Source organism: Chrysemys picta, chromosome 16 (genome assembly GCF_011386835.1).
Source record: "Chrysemys picta bellii isolate R12L10 chromosome 16, ASM1138683v2, whole genome shotgun sequence".
In the NCBI taxonomy this organism is placed as follows: domain Eukaryota; kingdom Metazoa; phylum Chordata; order Testudines; family Emydidae; genus Chrysemys; species Chrysemys picta.
This window is the reverse complement of record NC_088806.1, coordinates 29,530,829-29,552,649: the sequence shown is the minus strand read 5'-3', so window position 1 is coordinate 29,552,649 and position 21,821 is coordinate 29,530,829. Positions and strand designations below refer to the sequence as shown.

At 40.3% G+C, this 21,821-nt stretch overlaps 1 protein-coding gene across 11 annotated transcripts in view; it reads left to right on the top strand.

Annotated features, from left to right (window-relative positions):
- The window catches only part of CADM1 (cell adhesion molecule 1), a 293,287-nt gene that overhangs the window by 227,915 nt on the left and 43,551 nt on the right, over nt 1-21,821 (top strand). For 6 of the 11 annotated variants that reach the window (XM_065569020.1, XM_005291391.5, XM_005291390.5 and 3 more), the window contains 3 exons: nt 7,425-7,524; nt 13,009-13,181; nt 18,070-18,138. In XM_065569020.1, the coding sequence (XP_065425092.1) occupies nt 7,425-7,524; nt 13,009-13,181; nt 18,070-18,138 (342 nt within the window). The remainder of the gene's footprint in view (nt 1-7,424; nt 7,525-13,008; nt 13,182-18,069; nt 18,139-21,821) is intronic. The other 5 variants (XM_005291394.5, XM_005291392.5, XM_065569019.1 and 2 more) reach the window with 1 other exon arrangement.

The following is a 21,821-nucleotide window of genomic DNA, read 5'->3' as shown; positions in this document are numbered from 1 at the left end:
TTGGTCCTGCTTTGAGAAGGGGGTTGGACTAGATGACCTCCTGAGGTCCCTTCCAACCCTGATATTCTGTGATTCTATGAAGTAAGCCAGGGGTCGGCAAGGTTTGGCACGCGGCTCGTCACGGTAAGCACCCTGGCAGGCCAGGCCAGTTTATTTACCTGCTGACGCGGCAGGTTCGGCCGATCGCGGCCCCCACTGGCCGCAGTTCGCCGTCCCGGGCCAATGGGGGCGGCGGGAAGCGGTGCGGGCGAGGGATGTGCTGGCCGTGGCTTCCCGCCGCCCCCATTGGCCCGGGACGGCAAACCGTGGCCAGTGGGGGCCGCGATCGGCCGAACCTGCCACGTCAGCAGGTAAACTGACCTGGCCTGGCCTGCCAGGATTCTTACCCTGATGAGCCGCGTGCCAAATGTTGCCAACCCCTGAAGTAAGCTAATAGCATCGTGAGTAAAGGGTGGCAAAGTCTAGTCCTTTCTGAACTTTTAAGATCAATGCTGCTATATGAATGTAGGAGATATTATTGAAATGAAATCTCTGCAAACAAGGAGGCCATAATGTCTTAATAATGTTTTTAAAAGCAAAACTGAGTTTGACAAATGGCAACTGTGTTCCGTAACAATAACTCTTTCATGCTTGATTAATAGTCACACTAGCAAATGTGTAACTCTGCGATGGATTGATACAATGTGCTGCATGGTATTAGTTCAGACATCTCCAATGGTTCTTGAGTAGCTGTCTCTTTTAGAATTCATTATTGCACGAGGGGCGGATGGGTGTTTGTGTTGCATATAATTTTTAGAGAGGAAACAGCAACAAAATACATTAAAAGATCATTAAGGAGTTGAAATGAGAAAATACCCCCAGAAAAATGTGTTAAAGATTAATCTTCAGTCTTTGTGGTACTTTTCCTTTGCTTGTTATAGCACTGGAAATGGATGACAAAGTATAAGCCTTAACTCTGTATTTTTTTCTCTTGTGGGTTTAAATTCTAATTAATTTATTTTTATGTCTACATGCATGTTTATAAAAAAATATACCCATGGAAACAGTTGTAACCGCTTGTTATGCCAGGAGAATTAATTGTACCCAATTATGCTAAAAATCCGCCATATATGTATGCTTTCATACTTTCAGTAATCTTTGTTTCTGGTGAGTACAGATATTAATTGCATGGTATGCAGTGAAGTGATTAACATCAATGTAATTTATCATCTGGAGATTTCTGAACATAAATAAATGAGTTGTTTTGTTCAGTGAGGTGTTGACCCCTTCAGAATCTGAGACTTATGTTTTTTTATTGTAAATATGAAAGGCACCACAATCAGCCAAGTGTTGAGTTATTTGATTTTCTGGGGCATTAGTCGCTCTTGTTTGTGACATTTCCCAGTTGTGTGCTCGTTTGCAAGCTCATTAATAAGGTTTTCTCAGAGGAATGTTGTTGAGAATGAAGAACATACAGTAGGGCCTGGGTCTGATAGTTTTGCTGTGAGGCTCGGCAAACATACAGCAGCAGTGTGCAGTTAGATGTTTAAAATGGGAAATAATTCTTCACAAAACCTTTGCATTCAAAAGCCCTGTCTTGTCTGTCTGACTTAGACCAAAGCCTTGTACTTTTTAAAATGAAAAATTAACCATTTTGCTACATATGGCCCCCAGAAACCAGATAATTAACCATTTCTTTGTATATGCCTATGATTTTGGTGGCTGTACTTCTGTTTTGTTAAGTTTGGGTATAGCAGGACATATAATTGGTGGCAAAGGTTGCAGAGTTCACCAGCTGAGAAGTGCCTCTAATTGTGTAACTGGCTGTTTAACAAGAGCCGCATGCTATATATTAAATAAAAAAAACTAATCTCAATAACATCAAGGTAGCAACACTTAAGCTGGACATTCAGACTAAAGGTTAGACACTATATAATGAAAGCATGTCATTGTGTAAAAAAGAATAAGAAAAGGCACAATGGGAATAAGAAGACTGGCGCATCTTAACTTTAATATTTCTTTACTATTATAAGTTAAATGCTTAAATCTTCTCTTTATGTTTCAGGGATGACTTTTTAAAAGTCTGTTTGAGATCAGAAAGGCTCCTTTAGACCCACTGTATGTCAGTCATCCCTTTAACTGTTAGTTTAAAAATGAGATCTATCGATCTGATAGTTGTTTATTTTATAATCCCATGTTGCTATTCAACCATTATATGAACCATAACATTGATACAGTTGTGTGCTGCTAAGATGATAAAAGCGGAGATGGAAAGACCTATTAGACTCTTAAGTCCCTACCCATTCCACTATGAAATATAATCCCCTGATAAGAGGGGACAGCTGATTTTAGGATAAAGATGGCACTTACATATACATAGTAGCCAATATACAAATATTGATGCTTCTGGCATTTTTGAAAAATATATTCCTTGAGGGCCTATCCCCAGGTCTTAATCTATAGTCTAGATTTATGCACTAATTGCATCTGCAAAGCTTCATATTAAAATGCCAACTGAATTTATTGCTTTTTCTGTTTAACTCAAAAGTTGTGTTCTTATAATTTAGACATTTTTCCCCTCTAACTTAAATATTTTTTCTGACTAATTTTGCTTTTTCTGGAGTTAATATATGCAGTCTGATTTAGAAACTGGTGAAAATCAAAGCTCTATGAGCAATTTCCTTGTTAATTTTAATTTAGACAATATATCATGCCTATTAAAGTGTAAAACAGGTCAAAATCCATACATTAAGGAGATGAGAATACATATAAAACTTTCACAAGCCTCAAAGGCTATTGGAAGGAGTATTGTGAAGTACATCTTGGACGATTTTTAAACTAACGTAAAGGAAGGTAGACAGGAATTCTTCTACTTCAGCTGAAAATATTTTCTTCTGAGGAAACAGTGTCTCCTAGATCAGCAAAGAGATTAAAACTGGGATTAACACAATCAGAAAATAGATTTTAACATATTAAGACTTTAAAAACTCAAAACTTAAGCAAGATAATTTTTAATTGAGTTATTAGAAGATTCAGTTTCCTAATTTTCTCAGCTGGCAAAAGATTTGGCATTTAAAAAGCGTTTCATACTTGAAATGAAGAAACAAATTATTGAATGCTATATTAATGAACATGTAGCGCTAGATAAAGTCTCATTTTCTCAGCACCAATGCAAGTTTTCTCTCTGGTCCATGCATGCCCAACTTGGGTTACAAGCTCCTTTAGTTTATACTGGAAATGTTGTATGCAGTGTTGTAGCTATGGTGGTCCCAGGATATTAGAGACAAGGTGGGTGAGGTAATATCTTTTATTGCACCAACTTCTGTTGGTGAGAGAGACAGACAAGCTTTCATGTTTACACAGAGCTAGTTGCCTTCTGAGATGGCTTGTGCAGCAGGAGAGATGCTGCAGCTATGCCTCTCTATCTGCTCTCTTGAATGAATATAATAGACTAGCGTGCTAGGTGTTACTGAAAGCGGCCCGTTGATATATTTTCTTGATCTATCTGTTCATATATACACACCATGAATTTTAGTGTGTTTTAAACAGCCTGTTTGTTCATTTGGTTGATTTTGAAGGCAGCAATGTGTGAAGAAAACCTTCAGTCTGATGGGCTGTATCAGCCATGAGGATCATTAGTTTGTTGCTTTTCCCAGGTCGGAAAAGTCAGAAGTGGGCTGAGTTATGAAAACGCTCTCTTGAGTTTAAAAAAACATTTCACATAATGTTGTTGTATTATTAATGGCTCTGGTCCAACACAGTCAGTGTGTATTGAAAGTGGATGGTCCTGCCGGGGCAGCTGTTGTATGCCCCATATCACTTACACTGAAATTCCTGAAGAGCCACGAGCTATTAGTGTGATACGAATCAAATCTGGTCTGATTGACACAGCCCCGAAGAGCATTGTCTGTACTTTGAGCATAATGCAATTTTCTCTCTCACTGCCGTTTGTGATCACTCTTGTGGACAGTGAAATTACTGTACATGGCCACCAAAATTAAAGGTACTGCACAGCACTCCCCCATTCTGTATGCGCTGATTATATTTCTAAGGGGGTGTCAGAGTGTGATCACTCTCTGTCTCCTATTTGGGGTTCAGCAAGAAAAGAAAATTTGCAGTTAAGCATTTTACTCTTATTAAAAATGTCAGTTGCCTTTAGCGCCCATTGGCCACAGTTTACATCTTTGACTGCCGAGTCCGAACAGCCAACGAGTCACAGAGGCTTGAGCTGCTTTTCTGCATCCACAGGAAGGGCTGTCTCCAGCTCAGGGGCACGTGGGAGGATGAGGAGGAAGGAATCCTTGCTCTACTGCTACTTTTGCTGTCCTTGTTGTGTGCACAGCACCGGTCTCTTACCACACCAGTAGCTGGTGCCCCTTTTGCAAAAGCTCAGTCCTTTTCAAACAGTTTGACGTGCACATGTATCTTCAGTAGAAGCTGCAGCTTGTATCCTCGGTTGTTCCCCCACCTTGCATGGTTTTAAGGTGAGGTTAATATTTAAGGGTGGTCTCTAAACAAGGCAGGCCTACGTGTGGTACAGCCTAAGAAGTGCTTCGGGAAGAGTTGGAGATGAAAAGCGCTGTATAAACTTAAAACATGAATTAAGCACCACCATTTCAAAATAGGTATTAAGCACAAGATGGTCAAGCTGCCCTGTGGGACCGTCTGTTTTGCATACAGCCCTGCTGAAAGGTAGTCAGTTTTGGGATAGAGAGTGACAACCAACTGCTGCAGAGCATGGAGGGGAATTTCTAGCTGAGGACTCTAGTGCAAAATATTGACCTTTTGAGGAAAGTCATGATATCCTCTGTGTACATTCAGACTGTCAGTCACGCCATTCGTTTCAGGGTCTCCTCTGAAAGAGACGTGCTCTTTAAACTGTGTGTACGCTCAGTGTATGCTCTTTGGAAAGAGGAAATGCCGAGTCCATTTCTGCAATAGCTAGTATTAGAGGTAGGCAGGCATAGATGCTGGGACTCGGGGTGCTGCTGCACCCCCTGGCTTGAAGGGGTTTCCATCAAATACAGGGTTTAGAGTTTGGTTCAGTGGTTTTCAGCATCCCCACTTTACAAATTGTTCCAGCTCCCCTAGACGCAGGAAGCAGCATGGCTCTATGTAAAGAGGTGAGAAGTGGAGACAGCCTTAGGGCTTGTGTGTTAGGATTGTCAACAGGCGTTATAGACTTGTATCTTTGGCACTTGGGCAGATAGGCACCCTATTCAGAGAAACCATCGCTGGCCCGGACACAGAGAGTTATTGACAATGACCTCTAGGGAGGCCACATGTTCCATGTACAGCACTTTTCATGTCATCGGTTGACTTAAAGACCACAGAACATTGTGCTTGGTCAGGCTGGCACAAACTAATCTACCAACAAGAGAGCAAGAGCAAGTCTCATCCTGGCCTCTTTAAAGGCTACTTTTCGTGTATTTTATAGGCACGCAACATGAGTGCTTTTAAAGAAATCTCGTCAAACCCAGAATGGCTTGTAGTAAGGTTGGTTTTCAAATTGGTTGCTGTTGTAGTGGGTCCTTTAGATGGCTGGTGTGTAAGCTTTTGAATGAATTCAGCTTAATAAAGATGCCTTATAAAATTATGGGGGTGGGTTTTTGGTGGTTGTTTTTTAAAGCCACTGGAAAAGTTGTAAGTGTAATAAGAAACAGCTTTAGATGACTAGAACTAATTGACTACCAGTACTGTACTACTGTGGTGTAGGTGTGGCTCTAACGACTCATCTTTGTTTTTATCAGAAATCCCACTGTATAATATAAAGAAGTGCCAAGATTCGCATTTCAGGGCAGTTTTGTTGTACGTAAATGTCCATCTGTTGTTGGCCTTATGCCGTCTATTGCTATCTGAGGCATGCCGTAACTGCCCCAGAATGTACTACTGCAGGTCTCATTAATTACAGAATTCTAGGAGCTTGGCATTAGAGCCCTGCAATCTGTGGATATCTGAGTTAGAGCCGTGGACCATTTTTGCAGATTGGATGCGGATACAAATTTTGCATCCACACAGGGCTCTACTTGGCATGTTTAAATATAATGTTTAATAGCTGATACCTAGTTATTGGAGACCATAAATTCATCATAAAAATTTCAGTCTAAAGATTTGTTGTGATAATAATGAATGATTGATAAGAATATCTGGAATATATGTACCAATTACTCTTACAGATTTACTTTGCAGCTACCACAAATTAAACCATGTAACTAGAAGGTCAGCTGGTGTTTTCAAATGTGTAAATATTTTATACTATCCAGTATATGATCATTTTGCATCTCTAAAATGTTGCAAATACTTACTGTGACCTGGTAAACCAGCACAATGATATTTTTTTAAAGTCTTATGGTTTCATAGTCGCAAGAAAGATCTATGAGACGGGGATTCATTTATAAAAAAACATTTATTGTGTAGCTATCTCAGGAGAGGATTTACTAGTGTACTTTATTCCATTACTGAAAATTATGAGGGTTTAAATTGTTAAACCCAGCCATGGATTTTTTTTTATTTCCATTATTCCATATGAAGCATGTTAATGAGTTAAACACTGTTAATAAAAGGCAACAAGCCAATAGTATCGGCAGAAGAGATTCTCAAACAAAATAAAAATGTTTGAATTGTTTCAACCTTTATGCATACTGAGTTGTTGCCCTCCCCCGTTTCTTACAGCTGAGTAACTTTCTAAAAAATATATGTGGCTTAATGGCATTTGTGGTATTGAATTGATTTTTGCGTTCATAACATTTTAGCTACAGTTGAGATTGCATTTTTAATCTGTTTCAGCTGTTGAAGGCAATGATTTTCTTATTAATTGCGGACTGTGGCCTTTTTCCTACAGGGCCTTTCTGAAGGATTTCTGAGCTGTGTCCTTTGGCGTAAACGCTTTAATCCCCTGTGTTTATTTTGAGACTTACACAAATTTCATTTGGACTAGGAAGAACCTGGCATTGCTCAAACAAAGGAAGCAGCAGTTACGATTTTTCTGTCTTTTGCACAAGTGCCTCCAGTAGAGCCGAAAATATTAATATGCAGCGGCACAAAGTATTGTCATACAGTAATATGACACACGATAAAATGTATCAATTCTGAGCACCACAAATATCTCGGGTTTCACCTCAGCATGAAGGCAAATGAGTTCCCTTTAGCTTGAGTGAGTTCAGAGATAAACTTCAATGTAACAAAATGCATTTTCCAGGAAATGATGGTGCTGCACTTAGTGTGAAACGCTCTTATCTAAGTCTCACGTTTTGGTGTTATTAGTCAATTTAATTTGAGAAAATACTGAATCTATTTACTGATTAGATGAATGGTATGAAGGTGGCAAGGGTAGGAGTACTGATGCCAGGCTTTCCTTTATGGGTGCATACAAATCTGATTCTGCTCAATTTGTCAAACGGTTTGGTGTGGTTGTTTTTTTTTTTTTTTTTTTTTTTGTCATGCAGATAAGCCTCAAGTGCGGGTTTTACAGAATTACCCTCTGCAAGGTCTAACGAGAGAAGGGGAGCCACTCGAACTGACATGCACAGCTTTTGGAAAGCCACAGTAAGTTTGGGACTTCAAAGGCTTGAACAGATTCACCCAGTGCCAATTATGTCATGCTATAGAAAAGTGATTTGCACATTCTTACCGTGGGAAGTTAATGAGATACTCTTCATGGCTAAACTATTTTCTCTGCAAACAGTGCGTGCTCAAGGGGAATGTTCTCTGAATCTGGACATCAGCTAAAATATTAAGATCTTGATTTTAACCTGTATCCATTTTGATATAAGTGATAGGTGGAAAATGTCTCCTTTCAAAGCTCTAAATAGAGCATTTTCACAAATGGGCACATAGGAAGCAACTCTGTGCTTTGTGGCATCACTGGCAGTAAGATCTCTCTCGCACAAAGGGAAACAATGTGAATTTTGTTATGGATGCCACATGACAGGACATCCCTTCCTTCAGGGAATGGCTTAGATGACAATTGGTTTGTAATGAATCTACAAAATCCAGGCCATTGACTACGTACTGAATCCTACAAAGGTGCAAGTATGGCTGAGTAATTATGTCACAAGGGGTGGAGACTATGGCACATTAGAGTTGGAGTGGAACTGTAAGGTTAGATAGTCTCTCTCCCTGTCTATATGTGATTGTTCTGGGTGGTGGTTTTTGTTTTTTAGTGGTGTAGTTTTCAGTATTTTCAGTGTTTTGTGCAGTGATGCTATTATACAGTTTAATAGATTGTACCCCAGGACAAATCTCCTGATTGCAACATGTAAATTTTCCCCTTTATTTTCATGCCATTAGTTCTAGTTTAACCCTTGTAGCCTCCTTAAACAATTCCTCTTCCATTTTGGGTTTACATGCTTTTGTAGGTTAATATGTTGACTCACTCTTCTTAATCACGTAATCTAGGCTTTTCTCTTCCTTATGAGCTCAGTCCCTCCCTTTCTTAGGCTACATCTAAACTACAAGCTAGCGGTGTGATTCCTCCGCTTGCATACATGTTCTCCTAGTAGCTTGATGAGAACTAATGTGAGTATAAATAGTAGTGTAGTATGTTCGGTGGCAATGAAACATTCCTGAAACTGATGGGTACCACTGGTGGGTACCTTGCCACCACTGCCCATGGTACCACTATTATTTACATCCATGCTAGATCAAATGGAACTACCATAAGTCATAGAATCATAGAATATCAGAGTTGGAAGGGACCTCAAGAGGTCATCTAGTCCAACCCCCTGCTCAAAGTAGGACCAATTCCCAGCTAAGTGCAGACATGCAAGCTGGGAAATCACACCTTTGGCTCATAGTGTAGATGTAGGGTTATTCTCATCATCTTCATTATGTTTCTCTGAACCCCCTACCGTTTTTTTGTAATTTGTCCAGAACTGAAGAGGTTATTCTGGGTATAGTTGGACTTAGAACTCCAAATCTAGATTGTTCTATCTCCATGGGCAGTGATGTGAGGTATATAAACCTCAGAAATGCAGTGGCTTCCTACTTTCACCTTGCATTCTAAATTCATGTCCGACCTTTTATCCCTCCTCAATCTGTCTCAGTAGTACTGTTTCCCAGCTTCTTCTCCCCCATTCAGCATTTGAGTCCTTCCCCCAGATGTTAATCTGCATATTCCCAGTTGAATCTCCTTTTTATGATTTCTGTTCCCACGATTCTAATGTCTCTAGGCCCCTTTGTATTTTTCTGTCCTCCTTGGTAACTGCAGCTCTTCCTAATTTAGTATCATCTGTGAATTTAATGAACATATAATTTACTCCCTTTTCCTTATGACTAATGTTCAGTAGGACTGAAAGTAACCCTGACCCTTGCAGTGCCCCATTAGACACTTGCCCCAATCTGTCTGTTATCTAACTTTATGTTGATGCCTATATGGTGATAACACTGTTTTTTATATAGTGGGTTTCATCTGGGGATCTGAAAGCATTTACATCAAAAATATAGCCTTTAAGGGTAACTGCCAGGTCAAAGTGTTCTAGAAATATAGTTGTCATAAAAGCTTATTTTTCAAAAAATTAAGATTAAGAGGAAAGTTTCCTTGATATTTTAATTCCAGTGGAATTTTTAAAAAAAGAACTATTCCCCTGCGATATTTGCAACCCAAACGTGACTTTGTGGAGTTGGATTAGAACTTGAAAAATAAGGCTAGACATGATCTTTTTGTGCCTAGTTACGCAGTAGTCCATTTTCATTGTCTAAACTTAGACTAAACCAAAAACTAAACAAATGTAAATGGTGACAAGTAAACAAGAGTTGTAAAATTCTTTCAATTTTAGTGGTCTAAGGTGTTACATGTAAGGAAATGAAGTCCTTTCTGAATGTGCAAATTGCCACCACTGTACATAACTTCATAGGAGATGTGGCTGCTGTCCCACTAGTTTACAATCTGCATATATTTTGTATAACATTTTTAATGACTCTAACTAAAAGTCATTTTGTGATCCCTCTTGCCCGATATTAAAGTTTGCTGTCTGTCAGAATCTTCTGATGACGTAGAATCATAGAATATCAGGGTTGGAAGGGACTTCAAGAGGTCATCTAGTCCAACCCCCTGCTCAAAGCAGGACCAATTCCCAACTAAATCATCTGCAAGCTTGAAATGTAAAAGTCTATGGCAAAAGAATAAGATTTTGGGGGTGTTATTTTTTCATTGTCCCACTTGGGACACTTTATAAGGTGCCTGATTTTCAGACAGCGCTGGGCAACAACTCCATTAAAATTGTATCTCTTCAAGGTAAGCACCCCAAAGTTGAGACTCCCAAAATCATTAGGCAGTTTAGAAAAGCAAGGCCAATAGCAATAAAACCTGGCTTGGCAACACTAAGATGAAACTTATCCACACAGTCAAGTAACAAGTCAAATTTTGAGTTTCAATTTTAATAACACCTAGTCTGTGTATAGAGGTTTACATGCTTTAACTAAGTTCCACAGATGCCTGTGGACTAGGTAGGTAATTACCTCCATTTTACAGAGCAGGAAACTGAGGCACACAATGGTTAGTACTTGCCCAAATCCACACAATGAATTGATGGCCGACAGGAGATCAGAATGCAGGAGTTCCTGCTGCCCAGCCCCAAGATCCCTTCTGTCACATCCATTCGGATTGCCTGGTGGGCAAGCTCAAAATTCTCAGTATCTATTTTCTTTACAAAAGTCTATCACTTGGTCAACATGAAAAGCCCAAACTTTTGTGGGACCCTCAAAAATGGTACGAGCTCCCTCTTTTGGCTCTCCAACAGGAGACAACCAACCAATCTTATCCCCCGAATCTGGCTGCCTTAAGAATACTTGACTGTCCTACATAATCTTTCATCCAATGATCTTGAAGTACTTTCCAAACTCTTAAGTCCTCCAAAACCTATGTGAGGGAGGTAGATAGTGGTATACCCATTTTACAACGGGATACTAAAGCACAGCTAAACCAAGCAATTAGCTCAGGGTCCCCCAGTGACTGAGAGTTCTATTTGGAAGTCAGCTACCATATTAGTCCTTAGAATAAAAGCACTAGCCCATATTTCTCCCTTTGTAAGTATGTGGCTGTGTGGAGGCCGTGTGTTCTAGCAAAATTTCCTTCATGACCTCCTCCTTGCCAAAACGTTAGCTTTTGCTCTTGGCAAAAAAAAAATCCCAACTTTCCTTTTGTCTCTGCAGGAGTAAAAGGTTTTTTAAAAATTACATCATAGGCTAATTAAGAGCTCTTCCTTTACTCCGAAAGGCAAAGCCAACTTTGAGAAGGATCTCAAATGCCTCATGACCTACATTGAAAACCTAAATTGGAGTAAATTAAACACATCGCAAATTCCTTATTTTGCGGGGGAGGGAGGGAAATACTGTGGAACCTAATGCCATAGCAGAGGGATAGTGATTGCATTTATTCTCCGTTTCATTAACAGTACTGTGTCTACACTAATTCTTTCTCTCTAGTCATGTTGATATGATTGTATGCATAAGCACATGTTGGTAGGTTACTTGTGTGTTTTGCCAAGATGTTGTGTACAATCAAAAGGGTAATGTTAATTTGCTGTTAAATATTGTCCCACCTATCACACTCTGTCTACGTCTACACTGCCAATTGAATGACAAAACGTTTGTCTAAAAAAGAACACTTCTGAAAGACACAAGTTTTGCCGCGACAAGCGCCTGTGTGAACAAACGCCCCTTGTTGGGGTTGGAAGTTTTTTGTCGGCAGGAGAGCCAACAAACAGCGGCTACTCTGCGTGACTTTTAGCGGCATGGCTGTAGCAACACAGCCATGTCGCTAGAAGCTGTGTAGTGTAGACATAGCCCAAGTGTTTCACCTGTCAAGCAGGAGTTCTGATTACCAAGCAGCCCATTCGCCACAGCCTGCTAGGCTGACACATGCGATACTAATTTTTAAGTTACTTTACTGGGTCATGGTGACACACTCAATTACTATTGTTTTTAGATGCAGTTTAAAGCTTTTAATGTACCCTACGATGATTTGAATATCTCTTAGTCAGCCATAATGCCTGATTCATAGATCTGTCCCTGCCCATTGAGACTGTTCGAATTGATGGAAAGTTTAGGCTGGTGCTTCTCAATTGTTTACTTTGCATCAGAAATGTGTGGTGTCCCATTTCTGTTTAGATGATATTCTGGAGTTTGCTTGGTTTTTTTTTTTTTTTTCCGTTACTCCTCAGAAGAGCAGTATTCAGTTGTCTTAAGAGGTACAGTATTTTTTTCTCTCACTTAGAGTGGTGAGGAATTTCTTCTTGATTCCAAATACTGTATTGACGTGTTTTTGAACATTTAATGAAAGTCAGTGATAGTCTTACTGCCATTGTGAGACCTACAAAAACAGTTGTTCCCTCCACTGACTCTATAGGAATTTCCCTGTTCCCTGAGCTGCGTAACTATTACGTTCATTGTTGTTTCATTAGCAACAAATGAGAAAACAGACTACCAAATGGAAAAAGGGTAATTAGGGGTGGGGAGAAGAGGCAATGTTATTTTCCAGCTGCTAAAATGGTACTAACAAACAGGGGAGACAAAAATGTTGCAAATGAGTCAACTGTATCCCTTTTCAAAGCGTTCAAACTTGCTAAAATGTATCAATTTTGTTAAATTAACGTGTTTAACAATAAAATGTTGAAATTTAATTCATGCTTAAAGGGCTACTGTACATACAAGTATAGCCCATTGACGGGTTTGTGGGTTTTCCCCCCACATAAATGAGATAATTATCTTTTAGTGAGGTCTGTTCTGCTTGGATTGCTGTGAAACAGCACAGCAAGGCAAAAAATATTAATCTCCCAGGGAATCGTTTCCAATTGGTATAGGATAAATTGTAAGTAATGTAAGTGCTTCAGCATGTGAGACATGAGTGGTTCAAAAGCAAATGAAGAGAGTATTCACTAATCAATGCATCTTACTCAGGAAGGTCACGTCATTTCCTTAGTGTCTTTGTGTGTCATGTGATCTCATATTTGGATGTGGATGAAATGTTGAAAATACAGACTCGATTGTCGGAATTAGTAATGCAAATGTTTTTCTCCCCCTCCTGCATAGGCCTACGGAAGTGAAATGGTTAAGAGTAGATGATGAGATGCCTCAACACGTTGTAGTGTCGGGTTCAAACCTTCTCATTAATAACCTAAACAAAACAGATAATGGTACATACCGCTGTGAGGCTTCAAATGCGGTGGGGAAATCGTCTGCGGATTACATGCTGTTTGTATACGGTACGTGAGGAAAAAACGCCATTCTCCTACACTCATTTACACATAATTGCTACATGCCACTCTCTGAAAGCTTTTGAAAAAGTAAACAGTTTCTTAATGCTGGAATTTCTGATACATCCGACGCATCCTCTCATTGTATTTGGGGGTTCTGGGAAACCATTTCCTTCACTCTCTTCCCCCGATGCTAGCCTCAGATGCAGCGCCTCTGATGTTCAAAGTCCAGTAAGTGATGACTTCTCGGAGCTGTCATTGTGAGCTTGCCGTGGAGGTGGGATGTATTGTAAGATGCAGTACAGGGAAAAAGCCAGAGCAGAAGCTGGAGGGGTTGTGGGGAGGGGCTCATGGGGGATGTGGGGGGGGCTTAAGTTATCCTCTGACAGTCCTGAATATTGTAGGACTGCTCCCTATGGTGTCTTATCTAATCTGTTGTGCAATATCTGCAGCAATGGTGCAGGATTTTCTCTCCACTCCGTTTTTAGCAAGTTAAATGACTGAAGAATCAGCAAGTCGTATCCGGATCATTACAAACCAGTAAATAAGCTGGAGGAATGAGATGTCTTAAACATATCTATGGCTGCCAAACAGATACTAAAACATGCCTCAGCATCTTTTTAAAGTGCGGTTAAGTACCTACTTTAATTCTTCAGTTCCTCTGCATTATTTTACCATCACTTTTAACCTTGTTGTGCTCTTGTCATGGAGGTCGGGCATATAATGAAGATTCAATAGACACTTGAAGAATGATGCCCAGTCTAATTATGAACAATTCCCTTGTGCTACATGTGTAAGGCTAGTTCTTTAGGAAGACTTAAGAGGCATGGGTTTTTTCCGCCCCCCCTGCATTTTATAAATGCTGCCACCCCTAGTCTGTGGAGGTAGCATGGCAAGCTCTAAGGACAGATCAGCATGAGAGCCAGTGGTGGTCAATCCTGACTGCTTCTAAAGCCCCCTTGACTTCTCGCAAGTATTGATAATTGATGTCATTTGAATGATTACAATTAAGATTGTGCTGGTATTGTGTTTTGGAAGCTTTCTCTGGTTTAACACTTACTCCATATTAGCTCCGCCTGGAACAATACAGCTCAAAATCCCTTGTGCTGACACGGATCAGGCAGCTTGAGTGCCCAACTTCTGACTTTCATACACAAGCCTATTTTAGGCATTTATAAAGGGAGGCCCCTGTAGAAATGTATGTCTATGGATTTAATTAAACCAGGGGTTTTCAAAATTTATTGCTTTGCAACTCCCTTCTGACAAGAAAAATTACTACGCGACCCCAGGAGGGGGGACTGACGCTTGAGTGCCCGAGCCCCACCACCCAGGGTGTGGGGGCCAAAGCAGAAGCCCAAGGGCTTCAACCCTAGACTTGGGGGCCTGTAACCTGACCCCACCACCCCAGGTTGAAGCCCTCGGGCTTTGGCCTTGGCCCCGTGCCATGGGACTTAGGCTTCTGCCCCAGCAAGTCTAATGCCAGCCCTGGCAACCCCATTAAAATGGGGTCGCAACCCACTTGGGGTCCTGACCCACAGTTTGAAAACGGCTGAATTAAACAAATGGTGAACGTTTCCAATATTTTCCCCCTAAAGTGCCCCAGAAAAGGTCGTCTGCTTTTAAAGTGAAAGTTTATTTCATATGACACACATCCATATTTCAGAGTCGTTTCTCTTCTCTGGCTCTGGTGGGGTGGGGGTGCATTCACACTGATGGTTTTTCCTTAGATCAACATCTGACTGACTGCAGTCCTAGAAGGAATAAACTCTTCGTAGTAAATGAGAACATGTGAAACAAGTCCCATGCTTATTGCATCAGTGCAACCACACTTTCTGTATATTGTCCTAAACATCATAACTAAGGAGTTCATATGAAACTAGAACTATGGAATATAATAAAACAACAATGAAACGATTTTCCATTCCTTGGTGGCTTCATATTACTACTTGTCCCATAAATGAGGATTTTAAACAAAATTTAGCAGATATTAAATGAACTGGTCTCATTCCAGTTCCTAGTGGGCTTCTCTTAGAAACAGCTCTAGTGGGAATGGCTCTAGTTGGAATCTCTGGCTGTTTCAGGCCAAGGATTCAATGTGCTCTGGAAACTGAACTCCCTTCTGAATGTTAGACATGTTCTAAGAGCGAAATTTTCAGAGCTCATGTTAGCACACTCTCTCACAGATTTTGCTGTATCTGTTGTGTGAACAAGAAGTTTAGGGCTGTCAGTGCTCTACCTCTCATTGGCACATCGAAATCACAGGGAAAGACTGCAATTAAATTATTTTAAAAGAAATAAAAATTCCGAAAGATTTTTAGCCTGTGCCCATAGTGCATAGATGTGACAGCCATATAGGTATGATTAGCCGCTTTTATGGTCTGTCGGGGGTCCATGGTCAAGTAACTTTTCTACATCCCATCGTATCAAGATTATGTAAAATCAGGAGTGTCTCAATATGGCTCGATATTCTAGATTGTATAAAGAAGTCCCTTGATGCTATGCATGTTCAGCCCAGGAATTCAGAGCTGTTGGTCTTAGGAGAGGTGGATTGCTCATGGCTTCCTTCTCTAGTGCACTGGTTCAAATCTACCCCAACTCTGTATTAAGGAATACAAATACTATGCTGTGTCCTGCATGGAAATGTGTCGGCAGTCTGAGTCCACCTCTTAATAAAGCATGCATGTCTCATAAGCCATCACCACATTGGGCATCTTTTTCTCCGCATGGAAACTGACCCGTGGAAGTAGCATCTACAAGCCTAGTGCAAAATGCATTAAAAGGTTTCCCTATTGCTTGCCTCTCTACCTGTTCCATGGATAAGTAGGACTTATTCTCCAGGGCTGTCAGTACAGGACTTTGTACCAGCACCAAATTGACCTTAAGAGAGAGAATAAGAAAATAGGGTGATTAGTCTGTCAAATCACTCCGTGTCTTAACAAGTCCCTTAATAGTTATCTGATGCAATAGAATGTAATGACTGCAGAAGAGCTACTCCACCTCATCAAGATTAATCTCCTTATAAAATTAAAATACACATATGTTTAAATTAAGTCTAAAGTGACTTCGGGCAGCAAGAACCTGCAAAGTGATTCCTGCGGAACTGTCCTTAACACACGCACGCGCACACACACACACCTTTGTATTCTGCTGATGTGTTACAAGGATGTCTAATCACATACAAGATAAGACAAACTGAAAATGTTGTTGCCTAAAAATTGATTTCACATTGGGAGTGACCAAAGACATTTCCTAGAAATCTCTAGTGTGATTAGCACATGAGACTAGACAATCATCTCCCCCAATCAGTAGGGACGAAACTGTCAGTAGCAGTTTCCCCTGGTGGAGACAGTGAAACACAAAATTCAGTTTTTCATCCTCCGTGACAAAGGTTGGTGATTTTCTTCTCATGCTTTGCTCTGTCTCCACTGGTAATAAAGAAACATCAGTGTAGTACCTTGTCAGCCTATCCCAAGTTAGGCGGATGATGAAGAAGTTATCTAACAAAGAAATGGACCCAGCTATTGCGGCTGCAGGAGAAGGACAAAATGTTTAAAGACATTCTTCATGAATGATCATTTTCCTTTAGCTGACTTCACAATGAAGCGAACTCCAAGGTAATGTTTCTTAACTTTCAGGAAGTTGTACTGAACACAATAAAGGTGCAGCATATAATTAAAGTTTGGATGTATTAATTAGAGAATTTGAGAGCTCACTTGGAGATAAAAGAGTAACAGATGTGTCAGTGATGAAAAGTTGACATGCTTTAGATAAAATTTAAAATCAAAAGCCTATGAACCGTTTCATGCTCTATTATTGCAGAATGATTCCTTAGTTCAAAGTCTTGCTGACTACTTAACACATTCAGTTTGATCATTTGGGGGCATTGATATACATATAATTTTTTTCTTTCACATCTTTTCTCATCTTTCCTCCTTCCCCAAGTAACTTTTGTGAAGATATGACACTCTATATGGTATAAATATTTTATACTGTATAGCCTAGCACTGTTTGGTGGCTTTACCAGGTCAAGTGTCTTTTATAAATTCTTTGTAAAGAAAAACAAATCTCTTCAGTTTTCTGGTTTTTTTCCCATCCAGGATGAGATATTAACAAAAGCTAGGGCAGCATTAAAATATTGATATTTATCAGTCACAAAGATATTGACTTTATTTAAAAAAAAGTCTCGATAAAATCTTGCATGCCTCAAACTTGATATTTAATAGTGACATTCTCATTTCTTTGTATTTATTACTAGCTTAGAAGTAGTTTTACATCCTGCAGAGATGTATTGATGGAGGAAGAATAATAAAGTTAACAGTTCTGGAAAAAGCGCACGAGAGAGACCCAATCTGCTGTGGATATTTAGTCTGTTAAGCGCAGCAGGAGCTCCCCCCTTCCCCACCAGAATTTTCAAATGTAAACGTAGAAAAATGACAAAGCACCATTGTCTGTCTTTGTACATAGCAAATTGTCCTCCTTGTTATAGGAAGTTTGTGGTTTGTTTTTCTTATAGCTCTCCCATTCCATCGCTCTCTCCCATCAATGACTAATTTGTGCTAGGTGTGGGGGTTTTTGTTGTTGTTGTTTTTTTTGTTTTTTTTTTAGCATTTATATATGACAGAACAAGAGAAATTTCAGGCCAGATCCCTTCTGCTGGCATAAGTCTGTGTGTAGCCCCATTGCAATCAGTGCAGCTATACCAGCTGGGTTCTGGCTCTGTCTTTAAAGCCAGTTGGGAAATTTGCCCCCCCCCCCCCGTTTTTAGGGGAATAAAGACATCAAACAGCCATGCTGCTTTTCAGTGTCCTCGTTTCTCTCTTATCATTGTTGATCATTGTTGTGTTCTGCTTGTTTTTCTTAATTTGCCTTTTTATTTTCCTTTTTATTTTTTATCCAGATCCCCCCACAACTATCCCTCCTCCCACAACAACCACCACCACCACCACCACCCCTACCACCATCACAGGTATGGTACCTTCATGACCATTGGAAATGTCCTGAATGTGTATTGTCTTTTATGTCTATAAACCGAAGCCTGGGGGGGGAGGGGAGAAAAAAATCTCTATTTTTCATAATATACAATTCTTGTACTGGTGTGTTATAATCTCAGGAAGTTGGACAGTCCTTACTGCAGGTGTTCTTGGAACATGGAAATTGACATGTCAGACATAACTAACAGTCCCTTTAGTCCAGGACTGGTGGCTAATATCAGATACTTCAAATGAAGGTATAAACACCCCTGTAGTACATCTAACTCGGGGAGCAGATGTTAAATATCATGCTCACCCCAGTCGATATCACTTTCTGAGCTATTTATGCCCGGAAGCATGAAGTTTGTTTGTAATTTTGTCCAACTGGTATGATTACAAGTGCTATTCTTATTCATAGATGTTTCATCTATTTCTGAAACTTAACAAAACAAGCTATCTACCTCAATATCCTGCAACAATAACACCACCACCTAGCTCTTGTATATGAGCCCACCAGTCAATTATGCATATTATTCTAATATTAAAAAGAATATTCTGTTCACCTTTTTTTAAGTTGCCTTTTAATTTTGAATTCCTATTTTCCTGTATTCTGGGACCAGGTAAATAGGAATACCCAACTGTCCATAATACACCACTCATTATTTTACATCGATCCATCATCTCACCTCGTGCTCCTCTCCACAATAACTACATCTGTCTTCCCAGTCACTCCTCATAAGGGAGGCTTTTCTGATTTCCCCTGCTCAGCTACAGTACTCGGCTCATTTTCATTGCCCTTTCCTGGATTGTTTTTTTTTATTTCAGCTATGTTTTTTTCTTGAGATAGAGGTGACAAACTGACCACAATACTGAAGGTGAGAATGTACCATCGATTGTCCAGTGACTTAATATTTCCTGTATTATCCCCTTCATAAGGCAGCATAACATTTTATTTATCTTTGTGACTACCATCGTGCCTTAGCCGACTTTAACTATCCTACATTCCCACCCCCAGTCCCATATGATTTTACAACTAAATCAGGACTCACGGATGTGGACAATTAATTTAAAAGCTTCCTTCCAATGTGCCTTAACATACTCTTATCACCGTGTGTTTCATCTGTCATTGTGTTGTCCAGATTTTGCCATGTCACTGTCTTCCTCCTTCCAGGTCCACTGTCAGCCTCCTTACTATTGAACTTCGGAACATGCTGGCATTAACTTTTTCCCATCTCAAGACTTGGCTATTTATTACAGTTTTTATCTTTTAACGACTTTTTATTCCATAATATGTCTTTAACCTCTCACCTCATCTTGTCAAAGTTTCCTTCAGAGCCTTTTGTGAGGAGACTTTTTATCAAGTGTCTCTCGGTCTAAAGGAATGCTGTAACTCGGTGGCTCTTTATCCACTGTTTTGTTAATGCTTTCAAAGAACTGTAAATGGTTACAGAGGCTTACTTACCCTTTCAGGAACCAAGCTGCTTTGGCCCTATTGCATTATATTCATGTGGTGCTTTGTAACACTAATAATGTTCTCCTCTCTTTGTCCTGGAAATGAAATTAGGTATTGCTAACATGTCATTTTGGGCTCACTTTTAGTACTTTTTGTATAGATGGGTACTCTGCTAAGCTACCCTTCCACACTCAATATCATAGCTGTTTCGAATAATAAATTACATGTTGTTTGTAGCTCAAGTGCTTCAATCGTTGCTACCATCCAAGACTACAATAAGGCATCTTAGGCAACCTCCATGCTGATTCTACAGAGTTCTCCAACTTCTCCTTTTGGGTGCTCCTAGCTTCCTCATTCTTTTTTAAAATAAAAGTCACTCTTCTGGAAACTAAATATCACTGGCTCTTGGTATGAGTCCCCCTTAACTGATGTTGAACTTGATTATATTACATCCTCTGTTATTTAGTGGCTTAATCCTATTACTGATGTTTGCAGATTTGGTTGCCTCACTGATTATTCGATATTCTGCATTTACCATTCACCCTTTGATCCCCAGGCTGCTGCAGCACCCCTCAGTATAAAATCTGTGCTCTTATGAGTTGGCTTTTGTAGCCACACAAATTTAGTCCTTCCCCCCACAGACTGGCTTGGATCAGAAATCTACTGGCTACCCCACCCCTGTAATCCAGGCTGCCTTTGTAGCTTTTAGTGTCAGTCATTCTTCAAAATGTACGTTGCACCGCTGATGCGCTAGCTGGCTCCATCACTGTGCCCTCCCCTTCTCTCAAGTTTCCCTACTGTTCTTCCTCTGTAATCTGTCTTCTCCCATGTAACATTCCCTGTTGGCTGGCCCTGCCTTTGGAGCATTTCCGGAAGAGTTATTGTAATGGCCTTGGGACCTGATGATGATGATCCTAATAATCTAAATTTAGCTCCCCAGATTTCTGACCGTTCACTTGTGGTTGACACAGACACCTCAAGATCGTAAGATCTTCTTCAGACTCAGAGAGATCCACATGCCTGGTGAGATCTGACAGCCACTTATAGTGGGCAAGTCATGGGTATCTTATGATTCTTGCAGCAATCAAACACCCATTTTTGCCTGTTCCTGATGGTAGAAACCTCTCCCCTTACCTATCTAGTGAGTATAACAGGGTGAAAAAGACCCCAGGTACTCTGGCTTCTAAAACAGAGCTAAAAAACATGTTTAAACATAGTTTATGCTCAGCCATAACCCTCATCAGTTAATCTGGTTTGACCCGTGTGAGTGGGGCCAGACTGTATTAGTGACATTGTACTCTGTTCTACTCTTAATCCAAATCGATGGGAACTTTTCCATTGACTCTAATGAGGGCAGAAACAGGCCAATTGTGCCAAATTCCTTGGTTTCAATGTGGACTTTCTGTTCCTGTCTCATTCTGTTGCTGGCCTATCAGCTTGAGATTTGAGGCCACCTTACAGATATACTTTAACCTCCTGATCCAGGAGTTGTATCTTCTCTCAGCACAGAATGCTTTTGTGCTAATGAACGAGCTAGCACTGAGGCGTTGTTAAACTGAAATTGCTACTAGAACAACTTTGTCAAATCCCTCTCTTTGATGGATGTGATCTTGCAGAGTTACTGTGTCTTAGCAAGCAGCTATATATGTATTTATCTTATCCTGAAGGCTCAATATCTGCACTCATGGAATTTAACATTTGCTCCTCTCTCCAAATAGATTAAAGGTTATGGAACTGAACATTTTCCATCTCCATTTCTACAGAGACTAGACAGTCTACTAAATTTAACTGGAAACCCAAGTCTGACAAATGGATATAAAAATTAATTTCCACTCTTCCCCTGCATTGTTTAGTTCATTGCAGCCCCTGTTAACCTTAGAAGCTTCAGCAGCCAAACACGGATGAGTAAGGCCTTGTCTACACTACGAGAGTAGTTCGATTTTACTTGCATCGAATTTTTGTAATCGATATTGCAAAGTCGAACGTGTGTGTCCACACTAAGGACAGTAATTCGACTTTGTGCGTCCACACTAACGGTGATAGCGTCGACATTCGAAGCGGTGCACTGTGGTCAGCTATCCCACAGTTCCCGCAGTCCCCTCTGCCCATTGGAATTCTGGGTGTAGCCGGCAATGCCTTCTGGGTAACAAAATGAGTCGAGGGTGCTTTTGGGAAACTGTCGTCATCCGTCCATCACTCCCGCCCTCCCTCCCTGAAAGCGCCGGC